Source organism: Oncorhynchus tshawytscha, linkage group LG07 (assembly GCF_018296145.1).
Source record: "Oncorhynchus tshawytscha isolate Ot180627B linkage group LG07, Otsh_v2.0, whole genome shotgun sequence".
NCBI classification, from domain to species: domain Eukaryota; kingdom Metazoa; phylum Chordata; class Actinopteri; order Salmoniformes; family Salmonidae; genus Oncorhynchus; species Oncorhynchus tshawytscha.
Genome location: NC_056435.1, coordinates 27586211 through 27603563, shown reverse-complemented (window position 1 = coordinate 27603563; position 17353 = coordinate 27586211). Strand labels below are relative to the sequence as shown.

At 41.4% G+C, this 17353-nt stretch overlaps 3 protein-coding genes across 5 annotated transcripts; 1 reads left to right on the top strand and 2 right to left on the bottom strand.

The window, feature by feature from the left end:
• Positions 1-150: 150 nt before the first annotated feature.
• Positions 151-9560, top strand: LOC112254248 (high mobility group protein HMGI-C-like). 3 transcript variants are annotated; one of them, XM_042324233.1, is made up of 7 exons: positions 151-336; positions 450-482; positions 2304-2518; positions 3872-3955; positions 4156-4206; positions 4553-4591; positions 5233-9560. In XM_042324233.1, the coding sequence occupies exons 3-7, from the start codon at positions 2411-2413 to the stop codon at positions 5326-5328; spliced, it is 378 nt and encodes a 125-aa protein (XP_042180167.1). In that variant the 5' UTR covers positions 151-336; positions 450-482; positions 2304-2410; the 3' UTR covers positions 5329-9560. The 3 variants fall into 3 exon arrangements, with proteins under 3 accessions (XP_042180167.1, XP_042180166.1, XP_042180165.1); XM_042324232.1 differs by lacking the exon at positions 450-482; XM_042324231.1 differs by having other exon boundaries at positions 151-482.
• Positions 9561-10340: 780 nt separating this feature from the next.
• LOC112254247 (uncharacterized protein C3orf18 homolog) lies at positions 10341-14362 on the bottom strand. The gene is made up of 5 exons (XM_024426616.2): positions 13954-14362; positions 12328-12795; positions 12155-12180; positions 11796-11922; positions 10341-10521 (listed from the first exon to the last, which is right to left on the bottom strand). Exons 2-5 carry the CDS (start codon positions 12616-12618, stop codon positions 10441-10443), a joined length of 525 nt encoding a protein of 174 aa, XP_024282384.1. The 5' UTR covers positions 12619-12795; positions 13954-14362; the 3' UTR covers positions 10341-10440.
• Positions 14363-14890: 528 nt separating this feature from the next.
• LOC112255235 (calglandulin-like) lies at positions 14891-16505 on the bottom strand. The gene is given in 5 exon segments (XM_024428275.1): positions 14891-14934; positions 15040-15137; positions 15265-15409; positions 16072-16227; positions 16499-16505. Coding segments are annotated over 5 exon segments (450 nt in total).
• Positions 16506-17353: the final 848 nt, after the last annotated feature.

The following is a 17353-nucleotide window of genomic DNA, read 5'->3' as shown; positions in this document are numbered from 1 at the left end:
CAAATGTATGATCTGCAGAATCTAGAACTAGTGTAGCCTATATGATGCCTACCACTCACATGTGGGTGGTCCACTGAGCAAGGGGCGTGTTCGACTGTTTCACCCCTCCTACCCCCACCGCTCTCCTGGAGCATGCTTTAATAGAGAAAGTATGCAATGTTCATATATGCTCCAGCTCCAACCCCCATCATACTTCAACTGGGGTATTCGTGAGCAAACGAGGATTACGGCAGACAAACGTAAGGGATCACACACAAACAGAGTGAGATAGAAGAAAGGAGGGAGAGGAAGAGGGAGAGGAAGAAAGTAAGGAGGCAGTGTCCAGTTTATTCCAAGGTAAACTTTATTAAAGGCGACTGTCTGTAATAGAAGGACATTTTAAGAATAATATACACACGGAATAGTAGGCTAAACTTTCTTGCAATTCCATTGCGGTTTTTATTAAGTAGGCTAACAGCAAAACCAACTGGTGGGAGAGCAAGGTAGGTGAAACACTTATTTTACCTTTCCCATTGTTTCATTTTCTACAATAACATTGTTGCTATTTTGTCACTTTTCAATCTGATGAATGGGTTACAATCGTGCACTCAGATCATTGAGATCAGATCAAGTAAAATGGTTACCCGCAAACAAACTGCTGTCATTCGATCTGATTCGATATGGTTTGCTCTTGCTCTCTCCCTGCATCATCTGTCGCTTGCTTTAAACACATGGCTTTCGCCTTTCGCACCGGTTGTAAGGTAACATGAACGACTCCATACAGAATATGTAGGCCTAATAATTATGTAGAATTCATTAAATATCCTAATTAAACATTTATTGGCGATGCCGTGTTGGACTACTAGGCTAGCTAAGCTATAACAGATGCAAATTAACTAAGAGTCGACTTTTGTCTGGCGTGATCTACCGTGCTTTAAAAGTCCTGCTCCATTGGACACCATACCACTGCTCTAACCTATAGGGTATGTTATGGTGGCAAGTGGCGCCGTTTCGGTCAACTAGACCAAATCTGTTTAATATCCAAAGTGAAAGTTTAAAAGAAAGAGATGTGACAACTTGAATGAAGTCTGCTGCGACACATTTTGGTCGTTTTAAAAGAATGCACAGAATGTGGTTTTATGGTAGCAATTACCGCCCATATGGAAAAGATACATTCAGTCCTTGTTCACTGCCAAAAACGTAGTTAAACGAATCGTCTCCCGCTATGCAAAAGTATTTGTTCATATAGCCCACTTCACGTGTGTTTAGAAACATTGTAGCCTACTCCTGCTGATAGACACAATTCCAGCTCCCAACTTCCTGCTTTGATGCAGCTGTTGGTAAAGAACGCTATAGTGTTAGCAATGCAACACAGAGGATAGGTCTTATTTTTGTTACTTTTTTTTTTGATTGGTCTGTGCATGACCTTAAACTTGACATTTTGATTCTGCTCTACACTTTTCCATGGGATAATCAGTCAAAATGAACAACAAAATTAATGAATTAAGGAATGAAAGACAGAGTTACTATTATTATTCAAATCAATTGCGTGTGTCATTTACTCTCTCTATGCATTTAGAGTGTAAATTAGTTTTGAGTTATTAGTGAAATGAACAAAAGTAGCTACTCCGTGTAGCCGCAAAATATTTAGCACTGAATTTTTGCCTCCAATATCTGTATACAAAGTGCAGACAAGACTTGATTTGATTTGGAAGGTTATATTTGAGGCCTATCTGAGCTCAAGTGACGAGTACAAAGTAACGGAGAAGCCCATGTTGAAAGCACGAAACACTCACATCCTCTTAATGAACAAATATGCAAACATGCACGCATATAGCCTATATATACAGCTACACAGACATGGACTACCAATGGTATCCAATAGGAACCGGTAGGGACTGGATATAGAATGGGTTAGATCTCAACATTGGATGGGATATTGAGTTGTGAATATCTTTGCTACTTATAGTTACTGCAGACTGAGCTCATGTATCCCCACCTATGCCAAACCCCTGTCTGTGTCCAGTGAACCTGTTATGGCCGTTGCCAAGGCTTATATTAAGCAGTTCTCACACTTGCTCTGTGACTGCCTGCAAGACGAAAGCATTGTGGTCTTTCATTATAATTTTATGAGGTGCATAGAGAAAGGGGGGGAAGCGTGTTTGTATTAATGTGTCCAGCACCCAATCGCATTGGTACATACACAGATTATGCACGATAGTATGCACATGTATAGTATAAACTGTATACCTTTTCAGTAGGCCTACTAGAAAAATGTTGCGCAACAGAGACTAGCTAACCTGAAGCCCCCTTTTACTTCCCAGGTACCAATCACGGCTATAACCTCTCCCTAACCCTCTCCCCTGAGGCCTGAGCTCTGGGCATCCAAGCCCACACCCCCATTTCACTTCGCTGGTGGACAGACACAGGGATGAGCAACAGTGGGACCAAGGAGCCGTCACCACAGCCAGGAGTGGCCCAATCACCTGCCTCCACACCTCCACGCAGGGGCCGGGGACGCCCACGGAAACAACAGCAGGTTGGATCACCACAGCATCCTCCACATCAACACCTCATACACTCATTACACTGTATAGGACTCTATATTACACAATAACATTACAACTGTACCATCGAGAGTATCCTGACTGGATACTGACTGACTTTCTGCCATCCAGGACCTCTATACCAAGCGGTGTCAGAGGAAGGCCCTAAAATTTGTCAAAGACACCAGCCACCCAAGTCATAGAGTGCTTTCTCTTCTACCGCACGGCGAGCGTTACTGGAGCTACAAGTCTAGGTCCAAAAGGCTTCTTAACAGCTAATACCCCCAAGCCATCCTGAACAGCTAATCAAATGACTACCCAGACTATTTGCATTGCCCCCCCACCTCTACCTACATGTACATATTACTGTAGCACAACTGCTGCTCTTTAAATTATTTATCTTTATTTACATTTTTTACTTTTCAATTTTTTACTCAAGACTTATTTTTCTTACCTGCATTGTTGGTTAAGGGCTTGTAAGTAAGCGTTTCACTGTAAGATCTACACCTGTTGTATTCGGCATGTGACAAATACAATTTGATTTGAAACTGAAATAACTCAAATGCTCATTTTAACAACTGTGGTGTGGTGTGGAGTACCAACCATATGGCAGTTCCTTATTTTGCTGTGGATAGAGTCAGAGTACCAGCCGTATGGCAGTTCCTTATTTTGCTGTGGATAGAGTCAGAGTACCAACCGTATGGCAGTTCCTTATTTTGCTGTGGATAGAGTCAGAGTACCAACCCTATGGCAGTTCCTTATTTTGCTGTGGATAGAGTCAGAGTACCAACCGTATGGCAGTTCCTTATTTTGCTGTGGATAGAGTCAGAGTACCAACCCTATGGCAGTTCCTTATTTTGCTGTGGATAGAGTCAGAGTACCAACCGTATGGCAGTTCCTTATTTTGCTGTGGATAGAGTCAGAGTACCAACCCTATGGCAGGTCCTTATTTTGCTGTGGATAGAGTCAAAGTACCAACCCTATGGCAGGTCCTTATTTTGCTGTGGATAGAGTCAAAGTACCAACCGTATGGCAGTTCCTTATTTTGCTGTGGATAGAGTCAGAGTACCAACTGTTTTGCAGTTCCTTATTTTGCTGTGGATAGAGTCAGAGTACCAACCGTATGGCAGTTCCTTATTTTGCTGTGGATAGAGTCAGAGTACCAACCCTATGGCAGTTCCTTATTTTGCTGTGGATAGAGTCAGAGTACCAACCGTATGGCAGTTCCTTATTTTGCTGTGGATAGAGTCAGAGTACCAACCGTATGGCAGTTCCTTATTTTGCTGTGGATAGAGTCAGAGTACCAACCGTATGGCAGTTCCTTATTTTGCTCTTGCTCTCCCCAGGAGCCCACTGGCCCCCCAACCCCAAAGAGACCCAGAGGACGACCCAGAGGAAGCAAGAACAAGGGGCCTCGTGCCACACCCAAGGTAAGATCAACCTCTCATGTTCATGTAGATAGTTATTATGAAATATTCAATAAAAAATAAAGTGTCAAACTAGGCACAGGAGCTGAACAGAAAATAACGATTGCAACAATACGGTTGTGAGTAGACGTGGCTTTAGGTCTAGATATATTTTTTAAACAATACAATATTCTCTGCTTTATCCTCCATCCTTTCTGTGTCAGAAAGTAGAGCCAGTCGGGGAGAGAAGACCTCGGGGCCGGCCAAGGAAATGGGTATGGGACTAACATACACACTCAACTCATGCACACGAGTGTAATGAGACATATATCTCAAATGTCTCTAGACTCCTATCTCTCTTCATAATCTGGGGATGTACAACCCCAGTCCTTAAGGGCAGTAGGGCCCTCTGTTTTTCCTGACTGATGTCATTGATTGACAGGAGGAGCGTCCCCCTCACCTGGTGTCCTAGGTCTAAATCAGCCACTGATTACAAGACAAACATAGCAGCCCCCCTTCACAATTGAAGTTGTCCACCTCTGAGCTATGCGATGGAGAGTTTTACTGATTCGTTGAATGTTTTATCTCTTCTCCTTCTGTCACTTTTATTCTTCTCCACAGCCCCAGAAAGTAGTTCAAGAGGTGATCCAGGAACAGCAGGTAAGATATATTGTTAGTACAGCATAATAGGTCATATTATGTTTGTTTTTTTCTCCAAACAATGTTTCCTCTTACCTATTGTACTTGAGCGCTACTTTCATGGAGGTGCATTTAGGCCTGAGCTAAGGCGGAGTGCACGAGACACTTCCGTTCATTCAGCGCCTTCTTTCAGAGAATCAACAGATTACACCAACAGCTTGCACAAAAAGAGGCCAACGTCACTCAACACCCTCATCCATCTTATCACAGTTTTCACTGCAGAGGCGAGTTTCAAAGAAGTTAAAACACATTAAGAACTGAAACCGTTAAGACTCCATCTTTCAGACACAGACATGAGAAGGGGAAGAATGAGTCAATGCTGAGAGGGGAAACCTGATATAACTGCTCTCTTCCCCTGTCGTCTTGGTTTCCTGACATAACCGTCTTCTCCCTAGCATTTCTTGGTCTCACAGCCAGACCTATTTCCCCACATCACTCATCTACACACTCATACAAGTACATCATTACACACACACACACACACACACACACACACACACACACACACACACACACACACACACACACACACACACACACACACACACACACACACACACACACACACACACTAATGTCTGTATGTTTGTGTCTTGTCACAGAGTCCTTCAGAAGAAACTGAGGGCCCCTCACAGTCTCTGCCCGCTGAGGCTTCGCCATCTCAGGCTCCAGCCCAGGAAGTGGCAGGGGGGGAGTAGACAATGTGCCACAAAACTACCTCAAGGTTTGGGCAGAGACAAAGAGGTGTACAATCTAACCTCCATTGTCATGAGGATTCCAAAAACAACAGATAATAGCCCTGCTTTGTAGAACAGTAGGCCTGATGGTGGTATTGTGACTGGAGTCTGTCCAGCACTGAGGCTGGGTCAATGATGGACATAGCTTTGGTCAGTTGATTGATTACTTAGGATTCGGTCAGTGGGTGGGGCTGTTCACTGATTGGTTGACGTGGGCGTGTGCATGCGTGCGTGTGTGTATGCGTTTGTGGTGTTAATGGTGGGGAGGGTTTAAAAATAAAAAATAAAAGATGCAGCTGCTGTCATCAAATGTGACTGACATTTCAAAACACATTACCGGGACAAGATTCATGACCCATTTGACCCTATTGTCACACAGGAGCTCGGCTCAAACGTAACTGTCTGTCCTGATAGTGAAGAAACACAGGGATATTTAGTTAGATATACGTTGGAATGGGAATACATGAACGTGAACAGAATTAAGTCTGAACTCAACAGTGACATGACTTGACATCACACATCAGGTTTTGTTTTTACTTTTTACTACATTGCTCTAACCACACTCAATAAAACCTTAGGGGGCCATACTTGCAAACGTTAGAACAAGTTTTTGTTCAAGCTTAAGCATCTGCCAATTTAAATTGTTGACATAGTTGGATGTGATCAAATGCTACACGTTGGCTGTTCCCGTTAAATAACCTGGCACATTTAGCCCTATGCTAACCTCACCAGGTGGCAGTGATTATTTCCTGTAACAAATCCTGCATCTGCCTATCAAAGATCTTAAACTTTTTTTCCACAAACCAATGGCATTTCTTAAAATAGGTGAACTTGCCCAGAGGGATATATTTTAAACCTCCAAATTCAAGGTTGACTTTTGTTCCACTTCACTTGGTCTCTAGTGTAGAGTGACGATATTGCAGGATCATCGCGTCCTTGACTAGGCTACTCACCAACGTTACACGTTAGTCAAAGCTTGTTATCACACATATAACAACATCATATCTTTTTGCTTGTCCGTTCCACATACATCCATGTGCTTTTTACAGAGAAAATGTAAAGGAGGTCTATGCAACATTTAAGTTGATCGTACATCGTCAAAAAAGTATTTACAAAATATAGAACTTTGAGAATACATAGTGTCACAGTGTGATGTGTTCTGCTATAGGCATCATACTGAGACACTTTCTGTATTTTAAAGTTCTACATCTTGAAAACTCGATTGCTGACATCAACAGTGAAAGAAATACCTAAAGGTAGTTTTGTGAGTTGAATTTTCCTTTAATAATACATATATAATATTGTACGTATAAGTGCCGCCTACATAAGAAATGAAGTAGTGTTTTTGGTCTAACAGTAATCTTATACGATGATATTATATTCGGTATGTTAGGCCTATGCAAAATACAAATGAATCATTAAGTGTCTTGCGAGACACCGATTCAGCTTTGATCCAAACTTTATTAAACAAGCACCATTCTGGGAGGTGGTGGAGCGCCGTTCCGGCACTGGCAGCACTACACCCCATGCGTAGCAGTAGCCTACGTGTCGGTCTGAAAAAGGGACTCCAAAAAGGTCCTCATTAAAGATATTTGTAAATCTTAATTTACAAGGTTCTGGCTGCACTACACACTATCACAATAAATGTCATTCTACATAACTTTGAATAGCAGATCCTGCCATTTGACTTCTGTTAAGGGCGCTTCCATGGACAAGTGTTGGATAATGTCCAAATACGTATTTTGATTAGCTGATACAGAATTTCAACCAGATATAAATACACATATATACAGCCACCTGGTGAGCTTAGCATGTGTCAGGTTATGTAATGGGAACAGCTAACATGTAGCCTTTGATCACGTACAACTACATCCTTCAACCTGTTCTAATGTTCACAAGTATGGCCCCCAGGTATTTTTTTACTTAATATGGCTATGCGCATAGCTATTCAGGTGTGATTCATGTGTTATTCTACTCAGTTATGATATTATTCAATTTTTATTGTGTATTTCTGATCTGTTTTTGACATTCACAATATTACTTGACACACATAAACCTCATTAAGACCATAACTCACCTCAGTTCATTTGCCTTTCAGTCTACCTCAGTCACAGAAAAGCAGAGGAGAACTCTTTATAGCCTCTCCCCATACCAACAAAAAAACAAAAAAAACACAAACACACACACACACACACACACACACACACACACACACACACACACACACACACACACACACACACACACACACACACACACACACACACACACACACACACACACACACACACACACACACACACACACCTACTCAGGACAATCCCATACACACTGTACCCACTAGCCTCACACTCTCACTTCCACTTCCATGCTGACTGACTTTTTAAGCGGGTCCCAGCAGCAGCCTTTAGTGGTAATGCTCTGATGAAATATCTGAGATAAGACTTGGGTCTAGATTCTATCAGATCCGTGCTACATTCACATAGCGGTTGTTTTTGGAGGGGGAACTGCGTTGGAGCTGTCAAATCCATAAGCGGCTCCCTGAGTTACCTTATCGCGTACACTGCAATTAGATGGAACGAAACCACACCCGGCTTTATATCCAACAGATCTATCATGGATCATTTCTATCATGGATAGAGCCTACACTTTCTATCGCCTTTTTGGGCTAACGCAGGGATAGGGATAATAAGGAAGGGAAGGATTGGTGACACATATGATTAGTTAGCTCCTACCGTAGTAATACTGGACCTCTAACACTGCCAAAACATCCCCTATGCGGATGTCGGCTAACGTGGGTTAACACTCGATCTGATTGAATCAAGGCCTTGGTCTATCTACCTGGGTTCAAAATGACCCAATATTTTACTGTTTACTGTAGTTGGTTACTTACTCATTACTTTAAAAAAAAAATTGTTTTATCACGACCTCTGCGAGCCCTTACATTTTCCCTCTCTTCACTTTTTACGTAAGATACCATGCGATCATTATTTAATTTCAAGCTTTCACTTTCACACTACAGATGTGTTGCATTAACAATCCTAACATTAGTTGAATTGATGTCAGTGAAGTGACGTGAAATAGTGAGTTAACACTTTGTTTTGAATCTTACTGTAATGTATTTCTGGAGTGCGTGGACTTATCCACGTGCAATCTTTTTCTAGGGAAAGTTCAAGCGTTTAGTTTTCTGTCAATTGCAAGTTAGTATGCCTGTGAGTCTTTTCCAACCTAGACTTTTTCTCTTGATACTTCACCTCTTTGGATGGCATCGCTGTGGACTACCTCTGAAACTAGTCTGCTTTGGCCCTCAGAGGGGTGACTGGCTGGTTTATAGCTTTTGCTTGTCCCCTGCAATCTTACCATAGCTATGGAACAACTATATCAGAGGTCCACTCATCTCACGTTGTCCTTATCAGCATACTGTATACAGATGTAGGATCTTAATTTGATCACATTTTTGTTGCTGAGATTTTTCCTTGCACTGCAGGAAATGCAAACTTGTAGTATATGAGATTGAAAAAGGCTTCTTAAGGTTGTGAATTCCACTTTGAAATTTCAGACTTGATTTGTCTTAATGAAAAATGTATCAAACCTTACAAAAATGTAATCCACATAATAATTCACATTTCTTGTTGCTGCAGGATTATGTTTCTGCTGTAGCAAACTGGATCAAATGAAGATCCTACATCTGTAGGTAAATAAACCCAAAGTACTGTACGTCAGTAAGAGTGCCTCCTAACCTAACCATAGTCATACCTCAGCAATGTCAGGATAGCCACTATCTATATTTTAATCACAATGTTGCTCTAAATGAGCTGACTGATATTGATATATTCAGTATAAACATTTTAGGAGTTTATTTCATGTACTTGCTGTTATGCTTTATTGTATGAGGGTTTTTACATATTGAATAGAGTAGTTAGGTTCTCTTATCTTGTAACATCTCCAGTTTGAATCTTTTTTGTGTTTGCGATCGATGAAAAGGTCTCCCTTTTTATTTGAGTCTTTCATATATTGTTTTGATTTATTTTAGATTTCAATCCATTTGAACTTGAATACGCAACTCAAATGGCTGTTTTCTAATTTGACTCTGATCTGTCTCGCTTCATTGTGTGTCTCGCTTCATTGTGTGTTTGCATGAGTATAGAGGTGCTACTTGGTCTTTCTGTTACCAATAAAAAGGTTCACATATGTTTGTTTGTCATGTGTTCATCAAACAATTGTAGCACAATAAGTGGTCGTCAAAATACTGTGGTTTAGATACTCTGTTTTAGTGTATAGAAACCAATGCAGCTGCTTTATTACTTGTTATCGAGGAAACACACTACTAGTAATACTCTGATGGCAAATGGAGAGTCCCCATAGAGGCGTAAGTGCTGAAGGACACATTTTGGACGTGTGTGGGTACATTACAGTATAGTAGTGTACACTAGGTGGGTTACAGTTCCCCAGGCATTGTCCTGCAGCAGTAATAGTTCTCCAGATCTCCTGATGTTGTGTTCTAGTTTTCCAATGTGCAGAACGTCCAGGTCTCTAATCCACCACCATTATGGAAGCAGTTCAACATTGAGCATAACCCGTTTTAGAGGGAGTCACTTGTCCAATGTGGTTGTCTACATTTAGCAGCAAAATACAAACGTGTGGAAAATAAATAATACATTCGAGACGACGTTCTCATTAGAGAACGAGGTGGGAGCTCCAGCAATTCTGCCACCAATATCACTAGAACTGCAGAGAAAGACAGCGATCCCACAATGCACCACACTTGGAAGTATTTGTGCAACCAATAACAACCAGTGCAAAATCATTACTCGCATCCTTTCTCCATAATTCCCAACTCAGTCACTGACGACAAGTTATAAACTGTAGACAATGAAAATAAGACTACGCCACAACTAAAACATCAGAATTCCCTTATAGCCCACCCTGAAAAAAAACATACTCCAAACATCAGTCTGTTTCCATGGCCTTCAATCCAGTTTTCCTTTTTTTTTTTCCTGAGCGACAGATCTCTATGATGGGACAGCTAGTCCCCAGTCCCCCCAGTCCCCTCTCATGCATGGAAGAGTACTGTTATGCATTGAGAACGTTGGCTACGTCTGTGAAGACCAGGCGACTGGGCCTCTGCGTCGTCCCCTGGGAGGTCGTGAGAGTCTACAGGAGGTGGGGTGGGGGCAAAATGGTATAACTGTGAGACATGAGACAACATATTATTTTGTACTGCCATGGTCATAAGCAGTCATATCAACTGTTTTGTATTCATATTTTGTAGCCAATGAATAATGAATCTGCCCCTGCTATGACTGTTTATTACATCGGTTTAGTGATGTAGCGTTAGGAACAAATAAAGGGGTGGAAAGTGAATCGATTACTTATATATATATACTTACAGTACCAGTCAAAACTTTGGACACACCTACTCATTCAAGAGTTTTTATTTGTACTATTTTCTAAATTGTAGAGTAATAGTGAAAACATCACAACTATGAAATAACACATATGGAATCATGTAGTAACCAGAAAAGTGTTATACAAATCTAAATATATTTTATATCTTGGATTCTTCAAATTAGCCACCCTTTGCCTTGATGACAGCTTTGCACACTCTTGGCATTCTCTCAACCAGCTTCCTGAGGTAGTCACCTGGAATGCATTTCAATTAACAAGGTATGCCTTGTTAAAAGATCATTTGTGGAATTTCTTTCCATAATACGTTTGAGCCAATCAGTTGTGTTGTGACAAGGTAGAGGTGTGGTATACAGAAGATAGCACTATTTGGTAAAATACCAAGTCCATATTATGGCAAGAACAGCTCAAATAAGCAAAGAGAAACAACAGTCCATCATTACTTTAAGACATGAAGGTCAGTCAATACGGAACATTTCAAGAACTTTGAAAGTTTCTTCAAGTGGAGTCGCAAAAACCATCAAGCGCTATGATGAAACTGACTTTCATGAGGACCGCCACAGGCAAGGAAGGCCCAGAGTTCATTAGAGTTACCGGCCTCAGAAATTGCAGCCCAAATAAATGCTTCACAGAGTTCAAGTAACAGACACATCTCAACATCAACTGTTCAGAGGAGACTGCGTGGCCTTCATGGTTGAATTGCTGCAAAGAAACCACTACTAAAGGATACCAATAAGAAGAAGAGACCTGCTTGGGCCAAGAAACACAAACAATGGACATTAGACCGGTGGAAATCTGTCCTTTGGTCTGATGAGTCCAAATGTGCGATTTTTGGTTCCAACCGCCGGATATAATATAATATAACTGTAGATCAGTGAACAATAGATTGAATCCGGCGATTCAAGATGAGTCTGAACATAATGGAACCGCTAAGACTTAATCTATCTACGGTAGATTATCAGTATCATTGAACATGGGAGTGCAGCCACAGCATTGCTTCAGGCTTATAGTGTATATAGTACCTTGTTATTGGATCCTGTGAGGTTGCCGTCCCGGTTGTGGTCCAGTAGTTCCTGTTCCAGGTCATCCTGTTCCTCTGCCGGGTCAAAGTTATACATGGGCATCAGCTGGTGCCTCAGCTTCTCCAGTCTGGGCGGTGAACAGAGGGCAGAAGGCAGAGGGGGGAACGAAAAGGTTAGAAAAATGTATCTCGTATTGAAACGTTTAATGAAATGTGAGAAACACACATTACTGAGAGTCAATGCTATGGTTATTTGAATATGCATGAAGGACAGCCCTCCCTTTCACAAATCCGGCTGATAACTTGAACTGCTAACTCTTATATAATGAACTACTTTGCAATTCAAGTTAATGTCCTCACCTCTTCCGTTTCCTGATATACAACATCTGGGATGGGAGACATGGTGGGGAACAGGGAGACACATTGTTAATTAGATAAAAGGGGCAAAAGCGACTCGTTCACACTGTCATGACAAACAGACATATTTTGTGGGCATGGAAACTAGGTAGTGAATAAAGTGATTGCTGTCTTACCATGACCAATGCCAGGCCAATTACAGTGATGATGCCAAAGGGCACCAGCACCATGCCCATCCCCGGGCCTTCTAACGCCACCTCTGGCAGCTTGGTGGCGTTGTAGCTTGTCTCGTTGGTTGTTGTTATAGTAATGGTACTGGTCATGAGTGTTGTTCTGGATGCGGTGACATTGTCCCGTTCCATCCTTGCGTCCGTGGTAATGGCGAGGAGGGAGGTCATGGAGGTGGGGGTCATGCTGGAGACAGTGGAGAGAAAGCTAGCGGTGGTTTTGGCCATGGTCGAATCCATGGTTTCAGCTGAGATGAAACAACCGAGGAATGTAGAGAGCTGTCTTGTTGTGTTCCACTGCTGTGGGTGTCACAATGTGTCTCTTTTCTGTATCTCAGTCACCCATGTGTGTCACAACAGCCACAGGTTGTATCTCTCTGGACTGAGGTACACCAGAACACACTCTACAGGAAGAACCTGAAACGGATCATTTTACAACATCAGATCAGAAAACAAACAGACATATTATGCACACTACAATATCATATCATATGGCTCTGGTTTGGTTGGAGGTTGGTTTTGGGTGTGCATGTGTGTGTGTGTATGACAGGCCACAAACATCCTTCCTTCCGCAAACGGTTTGGAAAGAGTGGGAAGAGATTTAGGTGGGTAGCATGTTTGAGGTCTGAGGGACACATTTGTCAAACAGGAGGGGATTTTCATTCTGATTATATAAATAAAGGCAAAGCCTCTGGTCACCTGCCGAAATTAGTCAGGTGTGTATCTTGATCTAAAATGACGAAACAATCTGCCACCAAGATGCATCATCCATAACTACTAAACTAAATGCGAAATAATCTTGTCTGTTTGTCACAGTGCTCATGACATGACTAGAATTTCGCTACGTACAAGTACGTGTTTGTAGAAGTAGGTAAAAGCATATACGTCCCCACCCCTGATTCCATCAGATTGAACCCCATAACCCGTTGTGCCGACAGGGCAGCAGGTATTGTTGTGGGCAGGATGTGGGCACCAGAAGCAGAGAAAACGGTGTCAGAACAAAGCAGATCAGAGGAAAACAAACCCCCAGACATGGATCTATATAGACTTTATAAAGGGCTTGTGAAGGCTTCATTAAGCCTTCATAAGATATAATTAGAGGGTCAATGTAATGAAATGCTGAATTATGCCATATATATTGTTGGCCCGATAGTATGGCAGACATCCGACACCCTACTATAGTGTCACACAAACCGTGAAAACAAAGACACATGAGCCATCCCGGGTCCCGCCCCCCTCAGAATGCAGCCTGCCTGCATGCCAGTCTGTTCACCAAATGAGGAACATGTGCAGTGCAAGCTCTCAACCAATCAAAACCAAGAGCAAAGTCTCAGCCTTTGTCACTGTCCAATTAGAGATCAAATACAGTGCAAAGACAGTCAACATAAAATGTTCATAATATAACATGTTTATCTCTTAGTCTTATTCACACCATGGAATGTTGTTGCACAGTGATCATTCCTCTGTAAGCCAATGAGTATAAATAAATAAAGGCTTTTAATCCTGCCAACGTGACATGCAAGCTCGCCTTAAATGCCCTCCCAGATTAGTGGTATATGTTATGTCAGTACCTACCTTTCGTCGATGTGGTAGGAGAAGCACTATTTTAAAAAATGAAAATGAAAAGGAGCCTGAGGAGGCAACAAGATAGAGGAGGCGTAATATCTTAAGGAGAAGGAACGTTTCCCCCTCTCTACACCTCCTCCTCTTCTGCTTCTCCCTGCTCCTCAGCAGTAACGCAGGCAGCTGCTCCACTGACTGAGGGGCTGTTTACATGGGAAACACACTCGTTTTCACCGCAGCTCCACTCCATACAAAGCAACCCAACCCCTGGCTGCTTCGAAAGGATTCTCTGTCGATCTCTCCTTGCTTCCTTAGACCTGTTCCCCTACCTTGCCCCTTGTTGTGTTTCATATAACAGTAGAAGCTCCAGGGATTCTGCAACCATAGCCCTGTGATCCAAAGCCCCCATCCCTCCTGTGATAGGTCGGATGGGGTGTAAGCGGCAGCTACCGTTGGCTCGCCGAGCTGTCCATCTGGCTTTAGGGATGAGAATGGGATTTATTGGTTGGGCAGACCAGATGCTATCAGGCAGAGGGGGTGGCTGGCCTTGGAAATGTAACCCTTTGATGAATATCCTCTAAAAAGGCAAGGGACTGGAGATTCTCAGTGAGGCCAAGGTGCTTTCACTCAAGCCCTTTTCATTCATATAGTAAGTACCTTAAGGTTGTACAGATGTTTTGTTGTTGTCATTTTAAGAAATCATACATATGAATTACTATATTTACATCAAAAGTCAATCAGTCAGCATACAAGGTAGTAATAGCCACATCTTTATATGAATTAAAATATAAACATCTGCATGCTTCAAGACCAACATTGAAAGCAATTGTCTTGTTTTATCAACATGCATGATCAAAAACGGTGAAGCATGAAGTTCATAACAGTAACCTACACTGTCAACCCTGACCAATATAATGTTGCCTATTCATGTTTGCCTTCTTTGATTCACTTAGCTCATCTTGACAGAGCCTCCAGTCATCATGTTCACAAATTCTGGGAAGAAAATGTTATGCTTTTAATGGTAAAAAGGTTATTTGTTCAACCTTATCCAGGTTATTCTCAACAAGATAAAAACAAAAGAGACTAATCTACTCTTACCTTCATAATCGAAGCTTCCATCTCCATCTTTATCTGCCTCCATCATTTGCTCTGCCTCTAACTCATTCAGTGGTTCTCCTACATTCATCAACACATACCTGCAAATAGAGGTGGTTTGTTACTAATTCTAAAAGTTATTTAAGTACATATTGGGGAAGAACAGTCTGCAAAAGGGTAACTAAACTGGAATCAAGCCATAGTTGCTGTAGGTATTGTTAGGCTTACTTCAGGGTATTCCACTCGATATATCCCTCGGCCTCTTTCTCAAACACCTTGAAAGCAGCTCGTAGCACAGCATGTTGGCCCCTCGCGCTTTCATGAATCAATGCCATCAAAGCCAGGAAGCTCTCACGGTTAAAAGTACCTTTTCCTGTGATGACATAAAAACAGGTGATAAGGGAGATATTACCACTGGCTATATACAGCTGTGTATAGGAAACCAAATGAGAATTTGACAGCCTTAGTTATACAATTTCTTTGGATGCATTTTGAATAAATAAAAATAAAGAGGAAAGTTAAGGATGTCTTTAACGTTGTTAGTGTAATCAATATGTATCCATACTGGGTGGTTGGTATTTATTGGTGGTAAGGAATGTATTACATTCCTAAAGACAGAGATGAACTAAAGACGGAGATAAACTAATTGCCTAGACCTGAGTACTAGTATTTTACAAGTGAATCCCAGTGAAACACTGACATCTAGTGATAACAGAGAAATCCTACATGTTATGTTACAGTACAATGGTTTTGAAAATGAATCTTCACAGAAAAAAGTTCATCAATCATCTGTGTGAGAAGAACAGCACCATTTGATAAAATTTCATACAAAAATTTGACAGTGGAATACAAGCATTGTCGACTTTTTTTTCATCAGATATACAAGTTAATTGTACAATACAGCATATCATTACTATGGTAGATAACATTGTATTAGTTGCTCAAATAAATAGTTAGTAAGATTATATATTATGCACATAAAACATATCAATGGTCACGTTAAAATGAAGGCCATATTGTGAACGATATGCTCACCATCTTTGTCCACATCTTTGGCCATCTGAAGGAGCTCTCTCTTGGTGGGATTGATTCCCATTCAACTCATCAGTCGCTCCAGCTCCTGTGTCTTCACTGTTCCATTTCCTTCCTCATCAAACATCTTAAAAACACTTTTATACTCAGTGATCTGTTCTTGTATTAGAGCAAAAAAAAAGACTGAATAAGAATAACTTTTGATTGAACTGAGTAAAGTTCAATCATCCAAATATGTTATGTCATGTAGGCCTGCACTCAGATTAAGAAGTGCAAAGAAAGTACTTAACTACGAAATGTTTACGCTCATGTCCAAGGCCAAAGGTCAGTTTTAAAGAAAATGTAATACATATAACATATGAGCCCATGTTGACAAGTTGTAGAATCCTACAAATTATAGAAAAATAGATGAATTCTTCCAAAAGGTTACTCGACATTTTGTTTGGTGCTAGAGAAATTGACAGGAGATGTACACCGACACGATTCATAGTGAGACTAAATCTACCTTTTTTTATTACTCAAGAACCTCTGTTACCCTTTCCCCCGGGTTAGTTGTACAAGGAGACCTTTAATGGTAGGGGGGGATGGGTTTACACTTTTTCCAAGAGATATCTATTCTGCACTTGCTGGAACTACAGTGCCATGAGATTCACATACATCTGTTAAATATGACTGATTTCTGGCATGTCATTTGTCAATATAAATCCTTTTGATAATACAAATTAAACATAAATATGATTAGTATATAGAGCATTTGGAAAGTATTCAGACACCTTGACTTTTTCCACATTTCATTACGTTACAGGCTTAGTCTAAAATGGATTAAATAGTCTCCCCCCCTCATCAATCTACACATAATGACAAAGCAAAAACAGTTACAAAAAGAGTCTTCTTCGGTATGACACTACAAGCTTGGCACACCTGTATTTGGGGGAGTTTCTCCCATTCTTCTCTGTATATGCTCTCAAAGTTGGATGGGGAGCGTCGCTGCACAGCTATTTTCAGGTCTCTCCAGAGATGTTAGATCAGGTTCAAGTCTGGGCTCTTTCTGGGCCACTCAAGCACATTCAGAGACTTGCCCCGAAGCCACTCCTGTGTTGTCTTGGCTGTGTGCTTAGGGTCGTTGTCCTGTTGGAAGGTGAGCCTTCACCACAATCTGAGGTCCTGCGCTCTCTGAAGCAAGTTTTCATCAAGGATCTCTCTGTAGTTGTGAGAGTCTTTTAGGTGCCTTTTGGCAAACTCCAAGCTGGCTGTCATGTGCCTTTTTACTGGGGAGTAGGAGTCT